General features: G+C 36.8%; 2 protein-coding genes across 2 annotated transcripts; both read right to left on the bottom strand.

The window, feature by feature from the left end:
- Positions 1 to 400: 400 nt before the first annotated feature.
- On the bottom strand, positions 401 to 12281 carry LOC141349186 (uncharacterized). The gene is made up of 3 exons (XM_073863507.1): positions 12141 to 12281; positions 11715 to 12054; positions 401 to 2486 (listed from the first exon to the last, which is right to left on the bottom strand). The coding sequence occupies exons 1-3, from the start codon at positions 12150 to 12152 to the stop codon at positions 1405 to 1407; spliced, it is 1434 nt and encodes a 477-aa protein (XP_073719608.1). The 5' UTR covers positions 12153 to 12281; the 3' UTR covers positions 401 to 1404.
- A 2923-nt stretch (positions 12282 to 15204) lies between these two features.
- Positions 15205 to 23488, bottom strand: LOC129437128 (uncharacterized). The gene is made up of 3 exons (XM_073863510.1): positions 23374 to 23488; positions 22967 to 23284; positions 15205 to 16658 (listed from the first exon to the last, which is right to left on the bottom strand). The coding sequence occupies exons 2-3, from the start codon at positions 23220 to 23222 to the stop codon at positions 15496 to 15498; spliced, it is 1419 nt and encodes a 472-aa protein (XP_073719611.1). The 5' UTR covers positions 23223 to 23284; positions 23374 to 23488; the 3' UTR covers positions 15205 to 15495.
- Between the last annotated feature and the right edge of the window lie 3815 nt (positions 23489 to 27303).

Raw genomic sequence — 27303 nt, 5'->3', positions numbered from 1 at the left:
TTTACTACCACATTACATTCAACTGTGATTGTCATTAAAAAACTGTGATGATGACCATGGGAGTTTATCATCCCAGGAAACACTAGTAAACCATATTGGATGATATTTTGCCTTATTGTTTATTTTGTGTATTAACTTGACTGTGATTGAGTAGGCATAACATGACTGGAATTTACCTTTAATTACTGGATTGTACCATTAAGATTTACAGAGTTTGACATAAACTTGGCACCTAACCTGGTTGAAAAACGCAAATTTAAGGCGTTGACGTTACATCTAGTGATGGGTTGTTCGCAAACGAACCGGATCTAAAAGTCGATTCTTTGTAACGAACAAGAAGAGCCAACTCCCCATTAGCGAGAGAGACGAAACTTCAGCCGCATGCAGGGGCGGGACCTATTTGTATTTGGCACACGATGCGTTTAATCAAATGGGAAGACAGACTAGGATTATGCCGTTATGTGAAAGAAGAAAGGGTGATAGATGCTCTAAAAAGCCAGTGTAGCCAGGCCAGGTACACAGAGCGATAGAGAGAATTAATTAAAGTTTTATTATAATGTTAAAAAATACTCATACAAAAAAGACTTTTATAAAACCAATTGATACAAAAATTTAATGCCAACACAAAAACCCCTCACAATTGCTAAATTAGGCTAAAAACAAGTCTCCCAGTGATTCTAAATGAAGAGCCAGAGCCGAATCTATGAAAAAGCCAGACTGCCCATCACTAGTCACGTCAGCATTCTGGAGCTTCAAGATAAAAGTTTTCCAAAATATCAAATTACACATTTATTTTGCTCATTAATCACAGATTTAAACACACATATATATGATTGAATTAACAATAAAACTATGAAATATGCCTCTTACACATGGTGAGGTAAAAAACTTTGTGTCTCTTGGTTTACTAAACTAACATTTACAGTAGTGTACAGAATCTAATGTTCAGTGTACTTTCATGGGTAACGTTAATTCAACTGTTTATTTCACTCATAAAACAACACTTTCATAGTAGGAATAAAGAATACTATGGAAGTGAATGAGACTCACAAGTGGCTTGATTTCAAACTTTCCTAAAAAAAAAAAACATTCCCACAAACATTACGGTACATTCACACGGGGTGTAAGCGTTAACGCTTCCCATTCACTTTTAATGGGTGATGTCATGCATTGCCTAATTGAATTGTGGAACCGTCAGTGCCGTTGCTCGAGGCAGAAGTTGGACATTTCTCAACTTTTCAAGCGGCAACGTGTGTGTCAGCCATTCAGATCGCCTTATGCAAATAACCTAGGGAGAGCCAGCCAATGACGTTTATGGAAAACCGGAGCATGTGTTGCGGGCACTGTGATTGCATTCCCTCAAGCGTTAACGCTTTCGCCCAATGTGAATGTACCGCTACAGTGTTAAGGTTTCTTTCCAGTGTGAACTCTCTGATGGGCTTTTAGGGAACCTGACTGAGCATAGGTCTTGCCACACTGAGAGCATTTAAAAGGTTTTTCACCTGTATGAAGTCTCTTGTGATTTAGTAATGTAGCCGCTTCTCTAAAACTCTTCCCACAGACACTACAGTGATGAAGTTTTTCTCCAGAGTGAACTCTCTGATGAACTATTAATTGAGATGAATTAATGAAGTTCTTTCCACATTGAGCGCAGACGAAAGGTTTCTCTCCAGTATGAAGTCTCTGATGATATTTTAAGGAACTTGACTGAGCAAACATCATGTCACACTGAGAGCATTTGTAAGGTTTTTCACCTGTATGAATTCTCTTGTGATTTCGTAATGAAGACCCTTGACTAAAACTCTTCCCACAAACACTACAGTGATAAGGTTTCTCTCCAGTATGAAGTCTCTGATGGACTTTTAAGTTACTTGAAAAAGTAAATGTCTTGTCACACTGAGAGCATTTGTAAGGTTTCTCACCTGTATGAATTGTTAGGTGTGTCACTAAACTTTCATGTTGATTAAAACTCCTCCCACAAAGATTACAGTGATGAGGTTTCTCTCCAGTGTGAACACTCTGATGGGCTTTTAAGTAACCTGAGTGAAAAAAAGTCATATCACACTGAGAGCATTTGACAGGTTTTTCACCAGTATGAAGTCTCTGATGAACTTTAAGATTGTCTTTGGTTTTGAAGTATTTTCCACATTCAGTGCAGTTGAAAGGCTTTTCATCACTGTGTGTCCTCATGTGAACATTTAGTTTAGAGGAAGAGACACAAATCTTCCCACACTGCTCACAGTGAAACTGCTTCTTCTTCTCTCTGTGGTCTACTGAATGAAGTTTCTTCTCTTGTAAGGTAGTAAAGCTGATCTCAGATCTGGTGAAGAGTTTCTGTTCTGTGTGTTTTCTCTCATGTCTCTCTAAATGTCTCTGTGAGCTGAATGTCTTTCCACAGGTGATGCAGGAAAGAGTTTGTGCTGTCAGTCGCTCTTTTGATGTTGAGGATGTTATTTCTATATCCAAACATGAATCACTTTTCACATCTGAAAGAAACATGAATAAAATTAAATTGTCTTTTCAATCTTATTTACACAAAGAAGGATGAAGAATTGAGATTCCGTGTCTTTTTCTAGATTCACACATATAGACAGAAGACAGGTGTCAGTCCTATTATAACAGCTGGGTTACTAGTGGTGGGATATTTGAAGCGAAGGTTCGGAGCGCGTGTCGAGAATAAATGGGGGTGCCAAATAAAACCTTGATTCAGGGCTTGTGTTGTTTATGTAGAAATTACATAACCAATGACAAACAAGCCTTGGTTCGGTCTAAGTATCGAACCTGGATAAAGGAGTTTCGAAACTTGCGCCACCTTGTGGTTGTTTGATAGGTGTCAGGAGTACTAAAGCAGAGTGTTGCAGAGTTCATTATTAGTAATAGATTATATTATTAGTTATAGTACAGGTGCTATTCATATAATTAGAATATCATCAATAAGTTGATTTATTTCACTAATTACATTCAAAAAGAGGAATTTGTATATTATATTCATTCATTACACACGGACAGATATTTTTAAATGTTTGTTTCTTTAATTTTGATAATTATAACTGACAACTAAGGAAAATCCCAAATTTAGTATCTCAGAAAATTAGAATATTAGGTAAGACAAATACAAAGAAAGGATTTTTAGAAATCTTGGCCAACTGACAAGTATGAACATGAAAAGTATGAGCATGTACAGCATGATTCAATACTTAGTTGGGGCACCCCAGGTGTTATGAGAGCCCAGCTCTGATAGTGGCCTTTAGCTCTTCTGCATTGTTGGGTCTGGCATATCATATCTTCCTCTTCACAATACCCCATAGATTTTCTATGGGATTAAAGGAACACGCCCACATTTTGGGAATTTAGCTTATTCACCGTATCCCCCAGAGTTAGATAAGTCCATACATACCTCTCTCATCTCCGTGCGTGCTGTAACTCTGTCTGACGCAGCCCCCGCTAGCTTAGCTTAGCACAAAGACTGGAAATGCATGGCTCCAGCTAGTATACTGCTCCCAATAAGTGACAAAATAACGCGATCATTTTCCTATTTATGTGTTGTGATTTGTATAGTCAAACCGTGTACAAATAACAAGGTGATATATGACACAGCGATCTTTTAACAGTATACATACTGAGAACTATATTCTCTGAAGACGAAGCACTGCCGCGTGGGCGGAGTGATTTGCACAACTCTGACCGAACTCTCTGCTCCTCACCAGGGGCTTCTCGTGTGCTGCGAGCAGATCACTCCGCCCATGCGGCAGTGCTTCGTCTTCAGAGAATATAGTTCTCAGTATGTATACTGTTAAAAGATCGCTGTGTCTCATATCGCCTTGTTGTTTGTACGCGGTTTGACTATACAAATCACAACACATAAATAGGAAAATGATCGCGTTATTTTGTCACTTATTGGGAGCAGTATACTAGCTGGAGCCATGCATTTCCAGTCTTTGTGCTAAGCTAAGCTAGCGGGGGCTGCGTCAGACAGAGTTACAGCACGCACGGAGATGAGAGAGGTATGTATGGACTTATCTAACTCTGGGGGATACGGTGAATAAGCTAAATTCCCAAAATGTGGGCGTGTTCCTTTAAGGTCAGGTGAGTTTGCTGGCCAATTAAGAACAGATATACCATGGTACTTAAACAAGGCACTGGTAGTTTTGACACTGTTTGCAGGTGCCAACTCCTGTTGGAAAATGAAATCTGCATCTCCATAAAGTTGGTCAGCAGCAGGGGCAGCATGAAGTGCTCTAAAACTTCCTAGTATATGGCTGCATTGACCTTGGACCTCAAAAAACACAGTGGACCATGACCAGCAGATGACATGGCACCCCAAACCATCATTGACTGTGGAAATTTTACATTGGACCTCAAGCCATGTGGATTGTTTGTCTCTCCTCTCTTCCTCCAGACTCTGGGACCTTGATTTCTAACTTTGGACCACTCAGCAGCAGTCCAGTCCTTTTTGTCTTTAACCCAAGTGAGACGCTTCTGACGCTGTCTGTTGTTCAAGAGTGGCTTGACACAAGAAATGCGACAGCTGAAACCCATTTCTTGCATACGTCTGTGCGTAGTGGTTCTTAAAGCACCTACTCCAGCTGCAGTCCACTCTTTGTGAATCTCCCCCACATTTTTGAATGGGTTTTGTTTCACAGTCCTCTCTAGTGTGCTGTTATCCCTATTGCTTGTTAGAGCTGCACGATTCTGTATAAAATGAGAATCACGATTCTTTTGCTTAAAACAAAAATCACGATTCTCAAGAACTTTGTTGATTTTAAAGACGTACAATTCCTGAACATTAGTTTTTACAGGTGTAAAGAATTATGCTTCTGAAAGTTTTAGATAAGTGTAGATAATCTTAAATTCAGTTAGTGTTAATTGTAGAGTGATTATGTATTAATTTTATTTAAAGAGAAAAATTAAAATATAAATTTTAAGTAGCCCAAAAAAAAAATGAATATGTTTTGGTGCACACTACTGCCAAATGGATTGACATTACTTTATGTTAATGAGCTATGAAGCTGTTTGGCGGCAACCAATCGCAGGTGGAAACGTTCGGCGGCAACCAATCAGGAGGTGGAAACCTCTGCTTGAGAGGATTCCAGAGAATGCATTCGAGCACCAGATCGTTTTTGACACTCTCGCTGGCGGTGTGAACATCCATTGGGTGAAAAAATCTACATGCACGCTTAATCTTCACGCCCCCTAGAACTCTTGGGCCAAAAAACCCTTTCGGAAGAGATAAGATCCGGAATAAGATCCCCTTTTTGGTAATTAAACAACGTAAAGGTTCTTGACGGCCGTTCCTGCGCATTGCTCTGCCTCACTCCATCTCTTAAGTTTTTGTTTCTTTCTGTCTTACTTCTCGGGGAAAGCATCTGCTGTACCAGTGGATTGAACCCGAGCACATCTGGCTTGCGCAATAATAAATGTGACGTCATGACGTGATCGCGGCCGTGATCTGGCTTGCGTGTTGTCGAGGGAACTGACGAAACTGCTTCTTTCCCCCTTGAAAATATAATTACCTGAATCGTCAAAATGCTGGATTAAGATCGTTTTTTTGGGGGGGGTTTGAATCGAGATCACAATCTTTTAATGATTAATCGTGCAGTTCTATTGCTTGTACACTTTTTTACCACATCTTTTCATTTCCTTCGCCTCTCTATTAATGAGCTCTGTGAACAGCCAGCCTCTTTTGCAATGACCTTTTTGGCCTTGCCCTCCTTGTGCAAGGTGTCAATGGTCTTCCCCATGATTGTGTAGCCTACACAACTAGGCCGTTTCTAAATACCAAGTACGCCAAGTTCGGACTTGCGTCCTTTGTAGTTCAGACTCGGAAGAACGAACTCCCAAGGATGGAAGGATGCGGTTATACTGCAAATGGAACAGCAGAGTACCAGTGTTTACCAATACGTGCAGTCCTGGACTGAGTATTCTTATTTTAATGTATTTTTAACGAAATACAGAAAATATGTCATTTAAGTTCTGAAACTTAACTTTAGCATTAGTTAAAAGGTTAATAACAAATAACAGACTTCATATGAATAATAAAGAGAAATGTATTAATGAGACAAAAAAATGGCAGTTTGATATATCCAAAGGGAATATTTAATGTTGAGACAGCGGCAAATTTCAGAAGGACTTGCCGAGATGAGGCTGCCCCATGCTGATTCCCTGGAACTCATATATCCAAAAAGGACATTTTAATACAGGTGCTATTTTTACTAACTGACCACATATTTCAAGTTTATTAATCTATATTCTCTACTAAATAGCTCTTAAAACTACATTTTATGACACACAAAGAGTAATAGTTCAAATATTGTGCAAGATTTAAGCTTCATTGCCATTGACGTGAAATGCATTCTGGGAAACTTGGCTGTCGGAAGTGCGCACAAGTCACCTTCTGATGCATCCACATCCGGGATGTTATGTGAACTTGGCTTGATGCGAACTTGAATCTGGTACTTGGGCCGCAACTGATGAGGTTTTACAAGTACACAAGAACACAAGGACAGACAAGAAAGCATATTGAGAAACGACCCTAGACTGAGAGACCATTTGAAAGCCTTTGCAGGTGTTTTGAGTTAAAGAAATAGTCTACTCATTTTCAATATTAAACTATGTTATTACCTTAACTAAAAATTGTTGATACATCCCTCTATCATCTGTCTGCGTGCACGTAAGCGCTGGAGCGCGCTGCGACACTTCGATAGCATTTAGCTTAGCCCCATTCATTCAATGGTACCATTTAGAGATAAAGTTAGAAGTGACCAAACACATCAACGTTTTTCCTATTTAAGACGAGTAGTTATACGAGCAAGTTTGGTGGTACAAAATAAAACGTAGGCTTTTCTAAGCGGATTTAAAAGAGGAACTATATTTATGGCGTAATAGCACTTTTGGGAGTACTTCGACTCGGCGCAGTAACACCCTCCCTCTCCCATTATGAGAGTGAGAAGGGGAGCTGACTTTTCAGGCGAGTCGAAGTACTCCCAAAAGTGCTATAACGCCATAAAATATAGTTCCTCTTTTAAATCCGCTTAGAAAAGCGCTACGTTTTATTTTGTACCACCAAACTTGCTCGTATAACTACTCGTCTTAAATAGGAAAAACGTTGATGTGTTTGGTCACTTCTAACTTTATCTCTAAATGGTACAATTGAATGAATGGGGCTAAGCTAAATGCTATCAAAGCGTCGCAGCGCGCTCCAGCGCTTACGTGCACGCACACAGATGATAGACCCTTTGCAAACACGTGACCTTGACCACGTGACGACGCCATGCTGGACGGCAAAATCACTGACGCACTAGGTTGATTAGTAATAGACGAGCGGGATTTTTGATTAGTTTTAAACAGTTTAAATATATATTTCACTAAAATACATGGCTTCTTATATTAAGGAAGTTGCTGTGCCGTTATCGGTCGAGGTAGGGCATTTGGTAGGTCCTCACAAAAAGCGCTATTTAGAGAAGTTAGAGATAGCGGGACTGGATACCGACCCTTACCTTCTTCCTCCTTCAATTTTCACGGACCTCATTAAACGCCGAGTCTGCCCGACTTCAGCCCGCAGGATTTGTACCACTCTGTGGTAAACGGGATATCCCCACACACGGCTGCTGATCTTAAGGCTGTTAAAAGTCTGCAGAGCTGCCAACTTCTGAGTGCAGCTTGGAGTGAGAGTTTTTTTGGGGGTGGGGGTTTGTGGTAATAATTTTTTATATAAGTCCTAACCATTTGCCAATTGATAATAGTGTGGATTTTAGCTATTTCTGTGTTAAATGGTTGGGAAAGACTGCGTTAAAATGGTTCACAATACAAATCGAATCATATTTTAGAAATTAAATTGAAATAAAAGCTTTTACTGAGTTTAAATGCCTGGGATTAGAGTCTTTACTATTATTTTATACACTTCTATTATGCTTTCCTTCTGATAAAAGTGCCAAAAAAGTTCAGTTAAAATCTAATGAATAGGCTACTGGTCTCTGTAAAATGTATAACTGCTGATAACAGCAGCTTTGATTCAGTGAGAAAGAGAAGCGTAAAGTGATGATTTGTGATTGGTGATAGAGGGACTGTCACAATCAAATAAACCAAATGAGTAGTTTATATTAAACTAAAGCAACAGATAATGTGTATGTCAAGACCATATAATTATATTTCGTATATATTATTGTTTATAGATGTCAAATATCAATTGACTTTTTTCTCTTTTATTAAAACCTGTCACCGCAAACATCACGCAGGCTTGTACTGCTTGCAAACATGCACACGCGAGTGACGGTTGATTAAAATTGCTGTTTTCTGAGGGTATCTGCGTGCGTGGAATCCGGGCAGGTATCTGCTTTTCATCCAGACCTTGACGCTTTGTGTGTTCGACTGGTGCGGAGCTGACTGATCGGCGTATGACATCAGAGTAACGCGAGAGCAAAGGTAAAGGCGGACCCTTTTGTAACATTTCGACTTGCTCTCGCGGTACTCTGATGTCCTCGCTGCCGAACTTCCTGCGCAGCGCCACATAAAGTGAAATACAAATACTCTTTGCAGCAAAGTACCAGCAACATGAGAAGGTGGCACGCAAAAGACAGTGAAGGTACGCTAAAATATAAAAGTGTCAGTACTGCGAGCACTGTGTGGCGTGGGTCTCACGGTGAATGTGTGAGAGTTGGCAGCTATGAAATTTATGGTGCCACTGCAGCATTAAACAATAACATTCATGTAAAAATAATGTATTTATGCCACTTTTCTGTAATGGTAGGTGCATCATAGCAACACGAAATAACCATTTAATGACCCTAACGAACACAAACACGTACTTTTTCGGCTTGCCGTCCGTTTACAACATAGCACTTCCGCCGTCCATCATGGCGTCCATAATTCGCGCGAGTAGAGCGTGACGTCACGTGCAAGGGGTCTATAGAGGGATGTATCAACAATTCTTAGTTAAGGTAATAACATATTTTAATATTGAAAATGAGTAGACTATTCCTTTAATTAGCTGATTACAGTGTGGCACCAGGTGTCTTCAATATTGAACCTTTTCACAATATTCTTATGTTCTTAGCTACGAATGTGGGATTTTCCTTAGTCGTCAGTTATAATCATTAAAGGCGGAGTCCATGATGTTTGAAAGCCAATGTTGATATTTGAAATCACCTAAACAAACACGCCCCTACCCCAATAGAATCTGGACCTTCTGTTGATAGACCCGCCCCACACATACGCAACCCGGCATTTGATATGATTGGCTATAAGTGTGTTTTGGTAGTCGGCCCGTCTCCTTTTCCAATGCGTTTTTCAAACATCGTGGACTCCGCCTTTAATTTAAAAGATTTTTAAATATATCAGTTTTGTGTGTAATGTATTAATATAACTGGGATGGAAATTAGCACCCGCCACCATTTAGTGTCATGGCGGGTAAATAAAATAGCATACTGTTTCACTTTTAGAGGAGGCACACTTAAAGGAACAGTATGTAGGATTGTGGCTAAAACTGGTACTGCAATCACACAACTGGTGGCCAATACACAAAATGACAACATAAACATCAGTTGAGGACTGCAACTCCACTTTTTAAATGACAAAATCTTGGCCAGACCACTGTTGTCAGTGATATAAATATTTGAAATGAAAATTAATTCTTAATGTCTAGTGACATATCAGGGCCATTTTATGATTAATTGATATAAATTTCTTACATACTGTTCCTTTAAACAAATGTGGCATTACATCCTAGGCGTAAAGAGGTCTGCAGAGAAAACATCTCAGGAGGAGCCAGTGGACAAAGAGACGGAGGTCAAAAACGTTTTTTAAAGAACGATGGAGAAAAGCAGACAATGGGGAGTCCCGCAATTGGTTAGTTTACAATGGTCCCGTACACATTGCATATTTATTCAAAGTTGTCACTTCGCCTTTTAATGCCTTATCCTGTCCTGTACACACACAGTTCGGTAATTTACGGAACTGACAACCGCATTAACTCCCGCAAAATTCAGGTAGTGACAATCGCATTTACAGAAACTCTACATAGTGTGTACATAACCAAACTGAACAACTAGTAGTTAATAAAGTGTTTAAACATGCACCATGGAAATGAATATAATATACAAGTTATATTCTTCTGAAAAAATAAATGCCTAGAATTGGAAAAAGTCTTCTGTATGCGTGGTACAGAAAATTACAGAGACATGAGCGTTTTCTGACTAGTGTTGCCAGTAGTGCTGTGTTCAAAATATCGATACGATGATACATCGTCTGACATAAACGCCTGACGATGTGTGAATCGATACAGCACCTTCCGTATCATTTTCAAATGCAGTTACACATTGTCGGTTAAAAACAAGAAAGTGGCTGGTAAAAACATTGAGTGGCTGGTCTATTTTGAAATCCACCAGTCACAGTGGCCGGTGGACAAAAAAAATGTAATTTCCATCCCTGGAATATAATATACAAGTTTCACTTTTTGAATGGAATTAGTGAAATAAATCAACTTTTTGATGACTCGAATTTTATCTAATTGTATCTAATAAAATGATAATGACAGTTCGATAAGTTATCGATAAAGACAAAGAAACGTATAAAGTAATGCATGATTATTTGTGATTATCCACAATTTTGTAGGAGTCAAATGGACCAATATTTTTTGTACAGAGACTTTGAATTCTTGTTGCATTATATGGTGACACTTCTAGAATGAGATTAAGTGTTTTTTAAAGGGTTAGTTCACCAAAAAAATGTTAATTTTATCATCAATAACAACGGACCCCTTTGTTGTTCTAAACCCCCCAAGTGCTCCGATTGTCTTTAGAACCCATTTTACATATTTTTGATAAAAACCGAGAAGCTTCTGTCTGTCCCATTGCCTTCAGTTAGTTTCATAATTATTTCCCCCCAGAAAACAATGAAATACATAAACAAAAAGGTCCATAATTCGTTCAATAATAATATTAGAAATAATATTAAAATTTCTGTGCTCAACGAAAACAAAACAAATCATTTTACTCCACAATTTACTCTCCTCCTTGGTTATTCAGTGTACGTTCACAACCAGACTACGGCACATGCTGATGACATCTCTTGCTGACGGAGTTGCCAGCATACAGACACAGAATACACTGGCAAGTAATTTGCGCATTTATAAGGGCTGTTGAAGTATTGTTTACAATGTTTGCATAATCGCTTAAATAAAAAAAGTGGATAAACTACATCAGCAGGTGACGTGTCGTAGTCTGTTTAAGAACAACTAAAGAGGAGAACAAATTATTGAATAAAATTTTTCAATTTGGTATCTCTGCATACAAAAGTGTTCTTGTCACTTCATAATATTAATATTGAAAGACTGATGGACCTTTTTGGTGATGCCCTTCATTATTTTCTAGGGAAAGGAATTGTAAACTAACTAAAGTCAATGGGACAGACAGAAGCCACACAAATTTCATAAAAAATATCTAAAAATGTGTTGTGAAGACAATCGGAGCACTTGGGGGTTAAGGACGACACAGGTGTCGATTGTGACTTATGATAAAATTAACATTTTGGGGTGAACTAACCCTAGGTCTACATGCCTGTTGCTCAATAAGTATTCAAGATATCCTAAACTCCTTTAAAATTTTAATATTTACATTTCTTGTTCTTTTGATTAGTGAGTTTTTGACTGAAACCCCAAAATAGGTGCTCAAATGCCAGTTAAAAATGTTAAAAATACAACAATAATTAAGGTGACATACCTGATGGAATAAAATCATCATCTTCATCAGCGCGATCTTCCTCTTCTGTGGGTTCCGTTTTGATTTCCGTGGGTTCCGTTTTGATTTCCGTGGGTTCCGTTTTGATTTCTGTGTGTTCAGTTTTGATTTCTGCGTGTTCAGTTTTGATTTCTGCGGGTTCAGTTTTGATTTCTGTCGGTTCAGTTTTCATTTCTGCGGGTTCAGTTTTCATTTCTGCGGGTTCAGTTTTCATTTCTGCCGGTTCAGTTTTCATTTCTGTGGGTTCAGTTTTCATTTCTGTGGGTTCAGTTTTCATTTCTGTGTATCCCACATACACTGAAGATTCACAACAATCCACATCCTGACAACACAACACACACAGATAGTAAAATTAGAAATGATTTGATGTTGTCTGATTTAGGTAAATGATGTTTTAGCTGTACAAACCTCTCGTTTCATTGCTAAATCTCCTCTTGACCTCAGCTATGTCTCCAGTAACGCCACCTCTTTCTTCAGCTGAAATACACAGAGACCAGATTCTGTTTACACTCAATGAAACACGCAAGAGAGAAAAACACTGAATACACAAACACATCACACGCGCACTCTTTCTTTCTTTAGTGAGTTTATTTGCGGACTAAAGAGCTGCAGCGCCTCCTGCTGTACTGGAGACAGAAGACGCTCACTGCTTTACAAGTGAGTATGAGGAGGCGGCAGATCTGGAGGCAGATTTACGGCTCTGTTGTTTCTGGTGTGTCAGTAGGGTGTACAGTGAGTGAGAGTGTACACGATATAAGATAAACAGTGTAATGATCTGCACCAATATTAAAATATATGTAGATACTCACTGTTGATTCAAACACTGCCTACAGGAGACAATTAAACTGCAAGGGAATGTTGTGAATTGAACAATTAATAACACACATTATGGTACATCTCTTATGAAAATTAACCACGGTTTTATTGTGGTAAAAGTGTTTACCATGTTTATTGTGTAGTGATTACTCTCAGCAAAATGGTTTTACTACACTAGCCAAGGTTTAACTTTCAAATTGTTTTACTACAGTAACCATGTTTTTTTTTTCACTTTTGACATTTAAATATAAATACATCAATGTGGTACATTTTGATAGTAAAAAATAAGTCACTGGATTTATGAGGAATTTTATGTTCTTGTTAACAATGTTGTGCTCTATTAGTAAACTCTGTGGTTGCATACAGTGAGGAAAATAAGTATTTGAACACCCTGCTATTTTGCAAGTTCTCCCACTTAGAAACCATGGAGGGGTCTGAAATTGTCATCGTAGGTGCCTGTCCACTGTGAGAGACCACAATATATGATTTTTTAAAACTATTTAGTGATATGATACACAAAAATTATAGTATAAATAGTGGGAAAATTTGATACAGATTTATTATTTACCAAATCCACGCACATGCTTGTGTGTTCGACTTGATACAGTTGATGACAAAGTTCTGCGAGAGCAGAGTCATTTTATAGTCAGGAGCTTTATTTATAGGACCTTAATTTATAGTCAGGTTTACTAATTCTTCCTTATGAAAAATAAACACGCAGTAAAGCTGATTAATTTACTACAAATACATGGCTATATACAAATACAGTAGCACAGCAGTTTCTTTTCTATCATTACATTACTTGCGTTTTAAGATTATGAATTCTACGGTTTCCTTTTCTCCGCTAATATAAAATAATATTTTTAAGGAATTAAAGAAATTATTCTCTCTTTAATATGCAAATGAAAAGTCCAGTTTAAGTTTAAAGCCTTTATTTTCATCTGTATAGATACATGTACAATGACTTCCTTTTTTATTACCACATTACATTCAACTGTGATTGTCATAATAATAAAGTAAAAAGAAACCTGTTATACTATATCCGGTGTTTGTGCAGTGAAGTGTAACCAGCTTGTCAGCAATGTATAGGGCTGTCACAATGATTAAATAATCATCTCATCGCAATTGTTTGGCCTCATCGCAATGATTTTAGATCACCGCAATGATTGCATATCTGTATAAAAATGTGTTATGTGTATTAATATTTAGTGCCAGGTAAACCTGGCAAAATATTTAATTTAAATAATGTGAAAATTATTTCATGAACTAACAAAAAATTATCAGAATGAAATGTCAAAGCAATAAAACAGGCAATTAATCATCATAATCGTCAAAGTCCTAAAACAAGCAAAGTTAATGAACAATTAAATAACATTTTGGTCGCATGACATAAACAGTTGAAACCATTTTTTTTTTTTTTTACTCATCCTCATGTTGTTCTGAACCTGTATGAATTTCTTTTTTCTGATGAACACAAAAGAAGATATTTTGAGAAATGATGTAAACACACAGCAGTAAGTGACCATAGACTTCCATAGTATAAATAAAGAAAATATAATGAAATTTAATAGGTACCAAAAACTTTGTGCTTACAATCATTTAGCAAAATATTTTCTTTATAATTTATCACAATACTTCCAAAATATTTTTTCCTACTATGGAAGTCAATGGTCACCTGCTATGTGTTTACCATAATTTCTCAAAATATCCTCTTTTGTGTTCAACAGAAAAAAGAAATCCACACAGGTCCACAACAACATGAGGATGAGTAAATGATGACAGAATTTTAATTTTAAAGTGAACTATCCCTTTAAGTTACAGACACCGGCCCTGTTGGTTTATTTACCAGCTGCTGTTGTTTTAATTGAGTCAAACATGGTAAGATTAAAACCTTTTCGTCTCTTGGTTTACTAACCTAACATTTAGTGTACAGAAACTAACATTTAGTGTACTTCTATGAGTCAACTGTGTATTTCACTCATAAAACCAGTGTTAAAAACAAAACTTTCATAGTATGAAAAAATAGAATACTATGGAAGTGAATGGGGCTCACAAGTGGCTTGATTTAAAACTTTTCTCAAAATATCTTCCTTCATGTTCATCAGAACAAAGAAATTTATACAGGTTTGTAACAACATGAGAGTGAGTAAATGATGACAGAAATTTCATTTTTGTGTTAACTATACCTTTAATGCTGCATTCACACCAGCCGCTGTTGAGGCGTCAACACGAGTGATTTCAATGTTAAGTCAATGTAAAGACGCGTTTCTGGAGGTCTCGCGGCGCGAATGACGCATGAAGTGTGCGCGGTAGACACAATTCCACCGCGTTCATGCGAATGACGCAAATTGAGCGTTGAAATGAGCGAGTTGAAAAATTTGAACTTTGGCAGAAAAACGTGCCACGTTATCCAAGCAGGAGCTTGCTCTAGTAGTTACATGATTACAGAAAGCGAGCGGAGCCGCAGAAGCCCCTCCCATGACGGGAATTTCTGCGCGAATGTCTCATTAACTACAATTTCACGCGTGAATGAAGCAAGTAAACTCAGAATGTTCAAGCGGGAAACTAGACGGTAGATGTGAATTTGACGCCTCAAACGCGGCTGGTGTGAACCCATGGTAAGGACATCATAACCTAAAATAAAACTCTAGAAAGCTTTGAAATATTAGACCTTTATGTCATTTTTCATCCTCCATAATACAGTACTGTTAGATCAATCTGAAAATCCTGAACAGCACTGTTTTATTTCATTTGTATGTTTGTTCTGTTGTATTTATTAACAATATTGCTCATCATTTGATTATTTGTTCTTATTTTACTATCAACTTGTTTTTAACAATATTTAAAACTTTATACGTTACAAGTTTTTGGTGCCATATCCTTAGTAAGGTCACTTATGCTAACAAAGTTTGACTGTTGATTAACTCTTCCCAAAAACATTACAGTGTTAAGGTTTCTCTCCAGTATGAAGTCTCTGATGGGCTTGTAAGTGACTTGACTGAGCAAACGTCTTGTCACACTGAGAGCATTTGAAAGGTTTTTCACCTGTATGTATTCTCATGTGATTTAGTAATGTAGACCCTTGAGTAAAACTCTTCCCACAGAGACTACAGAGATGAGGTTTCTCTCCAGTATGACCTCTTTGATGAACTCTTAAATGAGATGAATTAGAAAAACTTTTCCCACAGACATTACATTGATAAGGTTTCTCTCCAGTATGACCTCTTTGATGAACTCTTAAATGAGATGAATTAGAAAAACTTTTCCCACAGACACTACAGTGATAAGGTTTCTCTCCAGTATGAAGTCTCTGATGGTATTTGAAGTGACCTGAAGAAGCAAATGTCTTGTCACACTGAGAGCATTCGTAAGGTTTTTCACCTGTATGAATCCTCAGGTGTGTCACTAAACAACCATGTCGATTAAAAGTCTTCCCACAGACACTACAGTGATGAGCTTTTTCTTTAGTGTGAATTCTCTCATGGACTATCAGCTGATATTTATGACAGAAACGTTTCTCACAGTGTGAACACTGATGGAGTTTCTCTTTAATGTGAGTAATCTGGTGTTTTTTTAATGAACGTGAATCCCTAAAGTTTTTGTCACATTCACTGCACTGATACGGTCTCTCATTGGTGTGCAAAAGCACATGCGTCTTCAAAACACATTTATGGCTAAATCTCTTCTCACAGTGAGGACACTCGTAAGGTTTTTCTCCCGTATGAACTCTCTGATGAACATCAAGAATTTGTTTGGTTTTGAAGTATTTTCCACATTCAGTGCAGTTGAAAGGCTTTTCATCACTGTGTGTCCTCATGTGATCGTTTAGTTTAGAGGAAGAGACACAAATCCTCCCACACTGCTCACAGTGAAACTGCTGCTCCTCTCTGTGGTCTTCTGAATGAAGTTTCTTCTCTTGTAAGGTAGTAAAGCTGATCTCAGATCTGGTGAAGAGTTTCTGTTCTGTGTGTTTTCTCTCATGTCTCTCTAAATGTCTCTGTGAGCTGAATGTCTTTTCACAGGTGATGCAGGAAAGAGTTTGTGCTGTCAGTCGCTCTTTTGATGTTGAGGACGTTATTTCTATATCCAAACATGAATCACTCTTCACATCTGAAAGAAACATGAAACAATTAAATTGTCTTTTTCACTGTTATTTACACAACAATAAGGATGAAGAATTAAGATTGTGTATTTTTCTAGATTCACACATATAGACAGTTGAAGGTGTCAGTCTTATTGCAGTTGGGTCATTGCTTGTGATGGAATATTTGAAGCAAGAGTTCGGAGCGCGTGTCAAGGATAAATCAGATGAAGCCTTGATTCAGGGCTTGTGTTGTTAATGTAGAAATCACGTGACCAATGAAAAACGAAACTTGCGCCACCTTGTGGGTGTTGTGGCGTTTTAGGTCGAATAGGTGTCAGGAGTAGTAGAAGCAGAGTGTTGGAGAGTTTATTATTAGTAGTAAATTATATTACAGGGTCTGCAAAATAGCTAGCCCGACGTCCCAGGGCTATTATGCTTTGCAGTCGGGCTATCAAAATGCATCCCTGTCCTGCCCGTCGGGCTATCTTGACTTATAGGGAGTAAAAATATATTTAAATGCTTATGCATTCTCTCACAGATTTGGATGGGTAATAATGGTGTATGAAATGCAGGCATTGGGTATTTAAATTGCGTTTGAGCGCGCGCTCGAGTTTTACTTTCACTTTTGCAATCGCGCGAAGCCGCAGTACAGGAAGCAATCCGTACTGATTTGTCATGGATTTGTTGGGCAAATCCTCCAACTTCGTCCTGTCAGTCATTACTATCCTCACGTAAGAAAATTAAATCTCTCTTAGCAAGGTTTAAAGTGATATAGATTGTACGAGCAGTGAAGAGAGTGACTCTGTGCAGAATCGCTCTTAAAGCGACAGTAGCCCCTGTTTTTCTGATCGACAAAACTATCCAATCTGTGACTGGATGATCCAAACTGTGAGTTTTGTGAACCACTTTTAAATAGTGAGTATATCTGGTGTGGGGATGAGCAGGAACAGTTGGTTTACATGGAAATGTTTGTTTGTTAAAAAAACAACAGCATCAAAACAACAAGAAGAATAGCAGATTGTGGTTAGAGGCTATTTTTTAAATCAAACTGGTCAACCTTAAAAATTTAAGAACACAACTCTTTAAACTTTAAAAACACGAAATCTTTAGAAAAACTAAACGATGATACTGAAGCCTTCCGGAGGTCGCATTTCTAAGATGCATACGTCATCAAGTCTTATTTCAAAATATTAACAATTATAAAATTGATTATTATTATTCTTTAATCTTATATTGTTGTAATACGTTTATGACTTGCGGATGTAATGCTCAGTTAAGTTAAACCAGGCTCGATGACGTATGCAGCCTGCATATGAGACCTACGGAGGCTGCAGCCTTCCGACAAAAAAACGTCCAGAGGTAACTTATTTCCTTGCCTTTTTTCGGAATCAATATTGTTGCTTCGTCACTCTCTCCTTCGCCACCAGAACTTTCCGCAATGGCGCACATTTTTCCTCTCATTTGTTTAAAAATTGCCGCTCCAAATCCATTAAGTAAATCGATGTGTCTAGGTTTGCCGCTTTGTTCCACGTCACGCGAGTGATAGCCAAACGCCGCAAATGAGGAGAAGAGAGGAGAGAAACGATCGGGTCTGATTGGTGAATGAATATGGGTTTGGTTTTACACTGCGTGAGTGTAAGCAAATTTAAATTACAACAATCCAGATGTTATGTCATGTAAATACGTGAACGCAGTCTCTGAATACAGGGAAATACTGTATATGCAAGAGAATCGCAGTCATTTACAAATTAGTTACAATAAGAGGTGGAGGAATAGCTGCTTTATTCAAAGAATCCTTTCAATGCAAGCATTACTTGGTGATTACCATTCTTTTGAATGTTTGTGTATTGCTCTAAAAGGTACACCACGCATTCTGTTAAATATTGTAAAGACACTTGATCGGACCCAGCACGTGCAAGGTCCTACACACAATCGGTGACAGACTCTTGATCTGTGTCCCAATTCGAAGGCTGCGACCTTCTAAGGACATATTCTAAGACTGATTGCGTCACAGCTGCGCGACTTAAGGCTAGTAAGGCCATATCAATTCGAAGGATGTTAAAAATGAAGCATCAAAATGCACCATTTTTCTCTGCGCTGTTAAGGATAGAACGAATGAATCTTTCAAAGTAGGGCTGGAACGATGCATCAACCCAATCGTTTACGTTAATTTGCTGGAAACGCGCCAATGCGTCGTATTGTTTACATTTTGAAACGATGGCGACTTCAGCTCCGAGTGATTGACAATCATGTGTAGGGGTCTAATGATTAACTGTGCAAATGCGATTCAGAATTGATTTCAGACAGGCATTTTTAATGGGACACATGATTAATCGTTACAGCCCTAATCATGTGTTATACTAAACAGCCAGAATGAGATTAAAAGTGTGGGAATACTTTAACTCTTTCCCCACCATTGACGGCTTTCCGCAATTATTACATCAACACATGTTGTTTGTGAGGGTTACAAGAAAAATTTTCCTAGCTCATTCAAAAACAAACTAAATATGCATATTTAGTTATCAGCCATGACTGGAACTTTAAATTGGAATGGCTTCTATGATCAGATGAAACTAAAAAATTTGCTTTTAGCAGCAAACACTCAAGATGGGTTTGGTGAACACAGAGAAAAAAAGTACCCCATGTGTACAATGAACAATATACTACTGTATTTTTGATGCTGTGGACCTATATTTCTGCTGGAGATCCAGGGGGCGTATTACAGAAACTTTCTATCTTAGGTCTTAACTTAAGATATGATGTGTTAAATTAAGATTTTTCACAAATTCATATTACAGAAACAACTCTTAAATTGATTTAGGATTCTTATCTTATCTCATCAAATCTTATCTCATCTCTAGTTAGGAAATCCCAAATCGCTTAATCATGTTCGGCTATCAACTGTCATGTCTGTTACCAAGCAACCAGCAATGCGTGAGCTGCTGCTACAGTAAACAAAAGAATTGTCCTTTTAATTTTAATGGGACAGAAAAATACTTTTTATTAAATTCATTATAATCATAATCTGTGGTTTTTTATTAGTGTTTTAGCACATCATCTATCAGTTACCGCATTCAATTTAAACATTTAGCAAATGTGAAATTTTAAAAACTATTCTTCCTATCCTAAGTGCTAGGATACTACTGTACATTTCAACATTTGATAGAGACATGACAAGAAATAGATGCTGAGTCAAGTGTGTACTGTATTCACTATAATCCCATCAAGTGTTCACAGATTAGATAACTTAACTGTTTTTTTAATAATGAGGGATGATAGAAATTGAAAGATCGCTCCAACTAGTGAGAAACATTGTGATTATGTGAATGTGTGAAGGTAAATATATTCAAAGAGTAATCCAAAAACAAACATTGCTGTTTTTCATTCTGCACTTTGTTAAAAAATGTAATGTAATTCTCCCGCAGCTCTATTATAATGTGATTGTTTCAGCTGGCTATCATTAAAGTTTTAAGTTAGGACACCTGTGGGGCTATCCTAAAGTTAAGACCGTTTTTAGGATGTTTTGTCAAGTTAGGATGCTTCTGTAATACCACTTTCCTATCTGCAGTTAAGATAAGATAATGCATTTAGGATCGTCATTCTGTAATAGCTTTTGTCTCAAATTAGGTCCTAACTGAAATTACCATGGTTACCAAACAGTTAAGATAAGATTTTAAAGTTTGGATTTTTCTGTAATATGCCCCCTGGACATCTTGTTAAGATACATGGCATCATGGATTCTATCAAATACCAACAGATGATAAATTCAGTAAGTGACTGACCCTGTTAGAAATCTTAGAATGGGCCATGTTTGGATCTTCCAACCGCAAAATAACTAGTGATGCACCGATGTATCGGCCGCCGATATTTATCGGCCGATTTTTGAAGAATTTGAAACCATCGGCATATCGGCAATAGCACGAGAAAAACAATCGGTATCGGCCTATTAATTAACTGCATAAAGAAATCCATTAGATAAAAAAACGAGTTAATGTTGTTAATAAAATAAATGCTGAAAAGCAAAAACCACCTTTGAAGGTTGTCATGCTGTCTTATTATATTTGTTTTAGCTTAATTTGTGTCTCTCTTATTATGTTGCTCAGTTGAATGTTAATTAGATCAAATCCATGTTCAGTAAAAATAATTTGATGCAGAAATAAACTAGCAAATAGACCAACTGTATAGTATTGTATACAAGTGTTTAATATCGGTATCGGCCAGAAGTTGTCTGTTAAAATCGGTATCGGCCCAAAAAAATCCTATTGGTGCATCCCTAAAAATAACCCAAAAACAATCCTCAAAAACAAAACAAAAATGGGTCACTGAGCTCAAAACCAAGCTTCTGCTATAGCCATTCCAGTCCTCTGACCTGAACCCCACAGAAAATGAGAGGAGTGAACTGAAGAGGAGAAGCACCAACATGGAGCTGGGAGTCTAAAGGGTTTGGAGTGATTCTGGATGAAGAAATGGTCTATGATCTCTTGTAAGGCGTTTTCTAACCTCATCAGGCATAGGAGAAAAGTTAGACCCATTAAACTGGCAAATAGAGGTTTCAAAAAGTATTGAATAAAAGGGTGCCAATAATTGTGGCCAATGTGTATTAAAGAAAAACATTAATGACATTTCACCTGATTTTAAATTCTTATTATCCAATGAAAGGATACATTTTTGAGATTTTTAAAAATAAAAGATTAAAAGGATTGACAATGCAGATGAATTTTCACAGCCTTATTTGATCATATGTACCAAGGGTGCCAATATTTTTGGGCACAACTTACACACGTACAGGAATATAGATCACGCCCAATCAGAGGGAGGCGTCCGCCCTTTACTATTTCTGATTGGTTTAGACCATGACATGAACCTAATGTGTGTCTGTTGTTGAACCACAGGGAGATTTTCAGAGTCGCAGAGACTTTTTATCCCTCGAAAGGCTGGACGCACTGGTGCAACCAAGTTTTTTCCCGCACTATTGAGAAATTAGGTCATATTCTAGAAACCCTAGAAGCCTCCCAGTTTTCATCAAAAATATCTATAAATGTGTAGGGGTGACTCCGAATAGTCGAAGATTCGGTGCATCGATAGGAGAAGCCTGATTCGACTACCAATCTCACAGTCGTGTCATGAAAAGAGGATCATTCAATTTTGACTGTATATGGGTGCACATTATCTGATTTCACATATAACAGCTTTCTCTCAATATATTAATATACAGCCTATTATGATAATGCTGCAAATAATATGCAGCTTTCAATAAATATTTTAAAAATGTGTTAATAAATCCAACAACCCCCAGGACAGGGCTACACGTCCATAAGACGTTACTATGTTAATAAACCATTGCCTCTTTGTTTCTACATTTAAAAGACAAAGCTGGCAATTCTGGCTATACTTTCGTTCTTTTAATAATTTCTTTATTTTATTTTATTTATAAATCACTCAGGGTTATCTGATTTAACTATTTGACTTGTTTTTTTGTTTCTGTGCACTTTAGGCATTTTGCACATAATTTGTTCTGCACCTTGTTACTTCTGACCTTATTTTACTTTATTTTATTTTAAAAAATGATTTATTATAAACGTAAATTCTGATCTAATTTAGGTTTGTACATTTTGGATTGCTTCTCGTTGCATTGATATTGCGCTGTTTGCGCTCTGGCCATGATGCTGGCGCATGCAATTTAGCTGAACGTGCTAGGTGCTCTGCATCTCATATTTAGGAGTAATTATCACATTTTTTTCTTATATCTTTGTGTGATGTTCTGTAGATCGTGTCTTTAAAAGGTTATGAGGAATGATTAAACAAATGTTTATGTTGCCTTACATTTTACCTTTAAAAAATTATATAAATGCATCGTCAGTTTTGTCTTCTTTCATCACTTGAAAGACAGTTTGGTCACTTTATCAGAAAGTTGTTTTTTGTGTGCTGCTTGTGAAAGAAAATAAAAGTTACCCATTTGTACCTGGCCCCCTCTCAACCCATGCACACACACACATAGATGATCGGTCGACTATAGAAAGATTCGAAAATTCTGATTTGAATGTGTGAATCCTTAGTCGAGGACACGCCAATAAATGTGTGTTGTGAAGACAATCGGAGCACTTGGGGGTATAGAACGACACAGGGGTAAGTGAGATTTACGATTACACTTTTGGGGTGAACAAACCCTTTAAGTCTACATGCCTGTTCCTCAATAAGTACTAAAGATATCCTAAACTCCTTTAACATTTAAAATTAGTCTTTTGATTAGTGAGTTTGTGACTGAAAACCCAAAATAGGTGCTCACATGACATTTAAAAATGTTAAAAATACAACAATAATTTAGTAGAAATACCTGATGGAATAAAATCATCATCTTCCTCAGTGCGATCTTCCTCTTCTGTGGGTTCAGTTTTGATTTCTGTGGGTTCAGTTTTGATTTCTGTGGGTTCAGTTTTGATTTCTGTGGGTTCAGTTTTGATTTCTGTGGGTTCAGTTTTCATTTCTGTGGGTTCAGTTTTCATTTCTGTGGGTTCAGTTTTCATTTCTGTGGGTTCAGTTTTAATCTTCATCATGAGGTTCGTGCAGTCGATGAGTTTAACTGAACACATCTTCAGTTTGGTCTGCAGGATCTGCTGCTGTTCTCCAGCGTTACAGACAGAATCCAGAGACTCTGTGGAGGTTTGATCCATGGAAAGGTTTGATCCATGGAATGATTTGATGTTGTCTGATTCAGGTAAATGATGTTTAAGCTGTACAAACCTCTCGTTTCATTCCTAAATCTCCTCCTGACCTCAGCTTTGTCTCCAGTAACGCCGCCTCTTTCTTCAGCTGATAGATTTTTGCTTAAATTTCGCTTAAATACACAGAGACAAGACTCTGTTTACACTCAATGAAACACGCAAGAGAGAAAAACACTGAGAATACACAAACACATCACACGCGCGCTCTTTCTTTCTTTCTTCTTCTTCTTCTTTGCGGTTTTACGGCAGCCGGCATCCAAAAAAGTTGCATTGCTGCCATCTACGGGACTAGCACCTTACTACACTATATTCGGTAATACAACCCAGTATCTATCAAAAATTTGAAAAAATAATGTTTTCCCCTCCCGCTTGATCCTACTTCTAAAATACTTTTCAATGATATTTTCTTTCTTTCTTTCTTTCTTTAGTGAGTTTATTTGCGGACTAAAGAGCTGCAGCGCCTCCTGCTGTACTGGAGACAGAAGACGCTCACTGCTTTACAATGGATGTAGCAAAACAAGTATGCGTCTCAATTATGGCCAGAAATCATCACAAACTATTGTATAAAGTAATTACTAGATAAAAAGAAGGGGTGGGGAAATAATTGCTGAAGAATAAAAAAAACAAAGCTTTTAAAGTCATAAAGATAGGACATCTTAGGACAAGATCAGATTAAAAATACAAACACAAGTGTTTACAACGTTGTATTTTCATTGTAATTAGGTAATGTTGCAGCACAACATTTTAAAAACGTTTTAAAAACCACACCCTACCCACATGAAAAAATACTGTAGTATACTTTAGTATTTACTATAGTAAACTGTAGTAAACTGTAGTAAATTATAGTATATTATAGTATTTACTACACATACCATAGTATTAACTATAGTAAACTGATAATCTAGTAAAGACCATAGTATACTTTAGTTCTTACTACAGTAAACTATAGTGTATTGAAGTAAATTATAGTATACCATAGTATTAACTAAACTGATAAACTGTAGTAAGCACCATATACTTTAGTTCTTACTACAGTAAACTATAGTGTATTGTAGTATACTATACACTGTAAAACCTGACAGTATAAGCCACTAAACGAAATGAGTTTATTTAACTTATCCCGTATCTAACAGCTTCTGGTCTGAGATACATAATTGGCTGTCATGTAAGGTGGATAATATCCCTACTATCAAACTGTAACACATTTTTGACAATATAGATTCATCAATATCAGATTTGGTCAATATGATTATTCTTATGGGTAAATATCATATTCATTACTGTAAGTGGAGGTGTTCTAGTTGCTAAACTGATCTCTTGAACAAATGCCTCATCAAAAATAACAAATGTTTTGGTTTCCTAGGTAATCTACGTGTTGTTGTTTTGCTTGTTATATAAATAAACTACGTTTAAAGGACTTTGTTGTTTTTTATTCTAAGCGGAGTTTACCGGAAGTTACGTGCGGACCGCGACAGCCGCGTGTTTATGTTACTGCTGAAACCGTCTATACATTGGTTGTATTTTGGTATGGTCATGATGTTCTTTAAACGTCTTATTCCAACATTGTGATTACGTTACCGTATTTTAACACCTAAACAAAAGGTCTCACAAATGTTGCATTTTAGTCTGGTTTTGTTTTTGTAGTGAACAGATGTGATCAAGTTTATTGACCGCTTAAAGAAAATGAACCAATTAGATGTTTTTACAACGTTTTTAAATTAAGGGTGTGATTTTTATGTTTACCTAATTAAAACCAAAATACAACATTGTGTAAAGTTGTAAAAACATTTTGTGCTGGTATTCTTAATCTGATCATAATTGTATTTTTTATGTTCCTTTCTTTATAACTTTAAAAGTCTGATGTTTTCTCTTTATTTTCTTTTTTCAGCACATTTTCCCACCCCTTCTTTTTATTTAGTCATTAGTTTATAAAATAGCTCGTGATGATTTCTGACCATACTTGTACAGAGCCCCTAGAGGACATGATAGTGGTCAATATTTGGGATGAGAGGACATTTTATTTGAACAGCTTTTGCATTCTCTAGCTAAATTTTTGCGTTCTCTTGTGTTGTAAATCTTTTTAGCGAAGACCAAGAGACTTGAATTTCCTCGAGCTGTAGTCTTTATTGCAGAAGCGATCTTCAAATCAGAGCATAGAGCCCAAGCCCAAGTCTGACTCACAGCCCTACATTGCATTCATACACATTTTAGCGGTCAGGCAGACCCTTCAATGGAAAACAAATCACTCAAATTTGAAAGCATTTAACATGAAAACATTGAAAGGAAGTAACCCTGCCACTCCCAATCCTTCAGTTTCACCAACCCTTAATCCCATCAACATTACCATCTCACCAACTGTCTCACTCGGACCATTTCATTATCATAGAAATTGGTTCACACCTTATAATAACTGAAGCATCAACAAATTGCCAATTACAGTATGTTTGCACCGGTGTCAGACATTCCCAAGGAAATAATTGGTAATTTTTGGTGAACAGGTGAAATATCTAAGAGCAAGACCAAAGGGACTGCAGTATACATTTAAGAAATATATCCACAACATAATATGCAGCCGATTAAATAATTGAATCAAAATTTAAGAGAAAGTCTATAGGTCCCAGTGCAAGCAGCAGCTTTCAAATTGAAAAAACACAAATTGAGGAACAGCTTTGTTCATGCACAGCAGAGTAAATGATAATCTTAATAATTATAAATCAAACAGCATATCCATAAGTCTTGTAAAATGAACACAATCTTCTCTTTTAATAGATTGGTAGGATTAGGATCAAGCATGTTGTTGTTTTAGATGATTTTTGAGCAATCTTGTTTAGTTATTGTAATAAATAGGAGTTGATCTTTGGGTTAACTAGTGCTCATCTAATTCCATGGCTTAGAAGGCGGTTGCATGATTTTATTTGTTCTCTAACATTACTAATTTTGAAGAAATTCATAAATTTATCACTGCTGAGTCGTTGACAGATACTTTCTATTATTTTACGAAAATGTCATTTTTTCTGTCCCTAGCCTTTACAGAAATATAACACGTTAGGGTTACAATTTTTTATATTTTAAAACGAAACAATATGTTATTTGAACAATTACACTTTCTTGAGCCATCAATGTAATATTTGATTTTTATTAATTAATTAGAATTCCAAGCACAACAGAAGTGCTCATATATGTACAGAGGGAAAATGCTTAATTTTGAGATCAAAAACAGTGTTTTCTTCAATTTAAAATACAATAATGTGTCCATAACTATCAAATACATGATGTAAATTACTTTAAAAACAAAATGCTATATAGGCTAAATATTATAAAATATATAATGAAAGTAGTAGTCCCCTGGAGTTGTGTCACTGGTGTTACCGTTTAACAAAAAAGCTTTTATTTTTAAATAAAAATCACGCTGATGACATCACTTGACTTCCTTCTTTCACTTTCCTGGAGATCTATGAAGAGAAGTCCATGGTAAGTCCACTGTCTCTTTTCAGTTATCAGAAATCTTTTCATTCATCTCATGATTTCATATGAAGCTTTTAGTTTAAGTCACTGGTATGACCTCCTTTATTGTTTGGGAATTGCAAAAAACTAGAATACAAATGGATTAAACTACTTAATTTATTGAGTATAACATGATTGACAACATGTGGTTTGATACTTTGAAGCAGCAATTTTGTTAAATGCAGTTTTCATGAAAATTGTCACTGGTGTTACTGTCACTGGTGATTTGTTGTGTCACTGGTGTTACTGCGTTTTTTTTTCTTTCACATTAAATAAAATCTTTCACGTGACATGATGATAATTTTAAATGCATTGAATTCTGCTACACTTAAGAATTAAGCTTTAAAGCTGAAAAATTATAAATAATATTTCATTAACACCTTTAATATTGCTAAAGAAGTAAGGTAACATAAGTGACAAAAAAATGGTGTATGCAGTCTTTAAG

This window comes from Misgurnus anguillicaudatus, chromosome 24 (assembly GCF_027580225.2).
Source record: "Misgurnus anguillicaudatus chromosome 24, ASM2758022v2, whole genome shotgun sequence".
Lineage (NCBI taxonomy): Eukaryota > Metazoa > Chordata > Actinopteri > Cypriniformes > Cobitidae > Misgurnus > Misgurnus anguillicaudatus.
The sequence above is the reverse complement of the archived record's forward strand: the minus strand, read 5'-3'. Positions and strand labels throughout refer to the sequence as shown.

What these genes read in the sequence shown, in the direction of transcription:
- LOC129437128 (XM_073863510.1), bottom strand. Translation starts at nt 23,222, where the DNA reads ATGTGTTCAGTTAAACTCATCGACTGCACGAACCTCATGATGAAGATT. An exon ending in TGATGATTTTATTCCATCAG is followed by an intron (nt 16,659 to 22,966) that starts GTATTTCTACTA and finishes TGTTTCTTTCAG; the next exon opens with ATGTGAAGAGTGATTCATGT.
- LOC141349186 (XM_073863507.1), bottom strand. An exon ending in TGATGATTTTATTCCATCAG is followed by an intron (nt 2,487 to 11,714) that starts GTATGTCACCTT and finishes TGTTTCTTTCAG; the next exon opens with ATGTGAAAAGTGATTCATGT.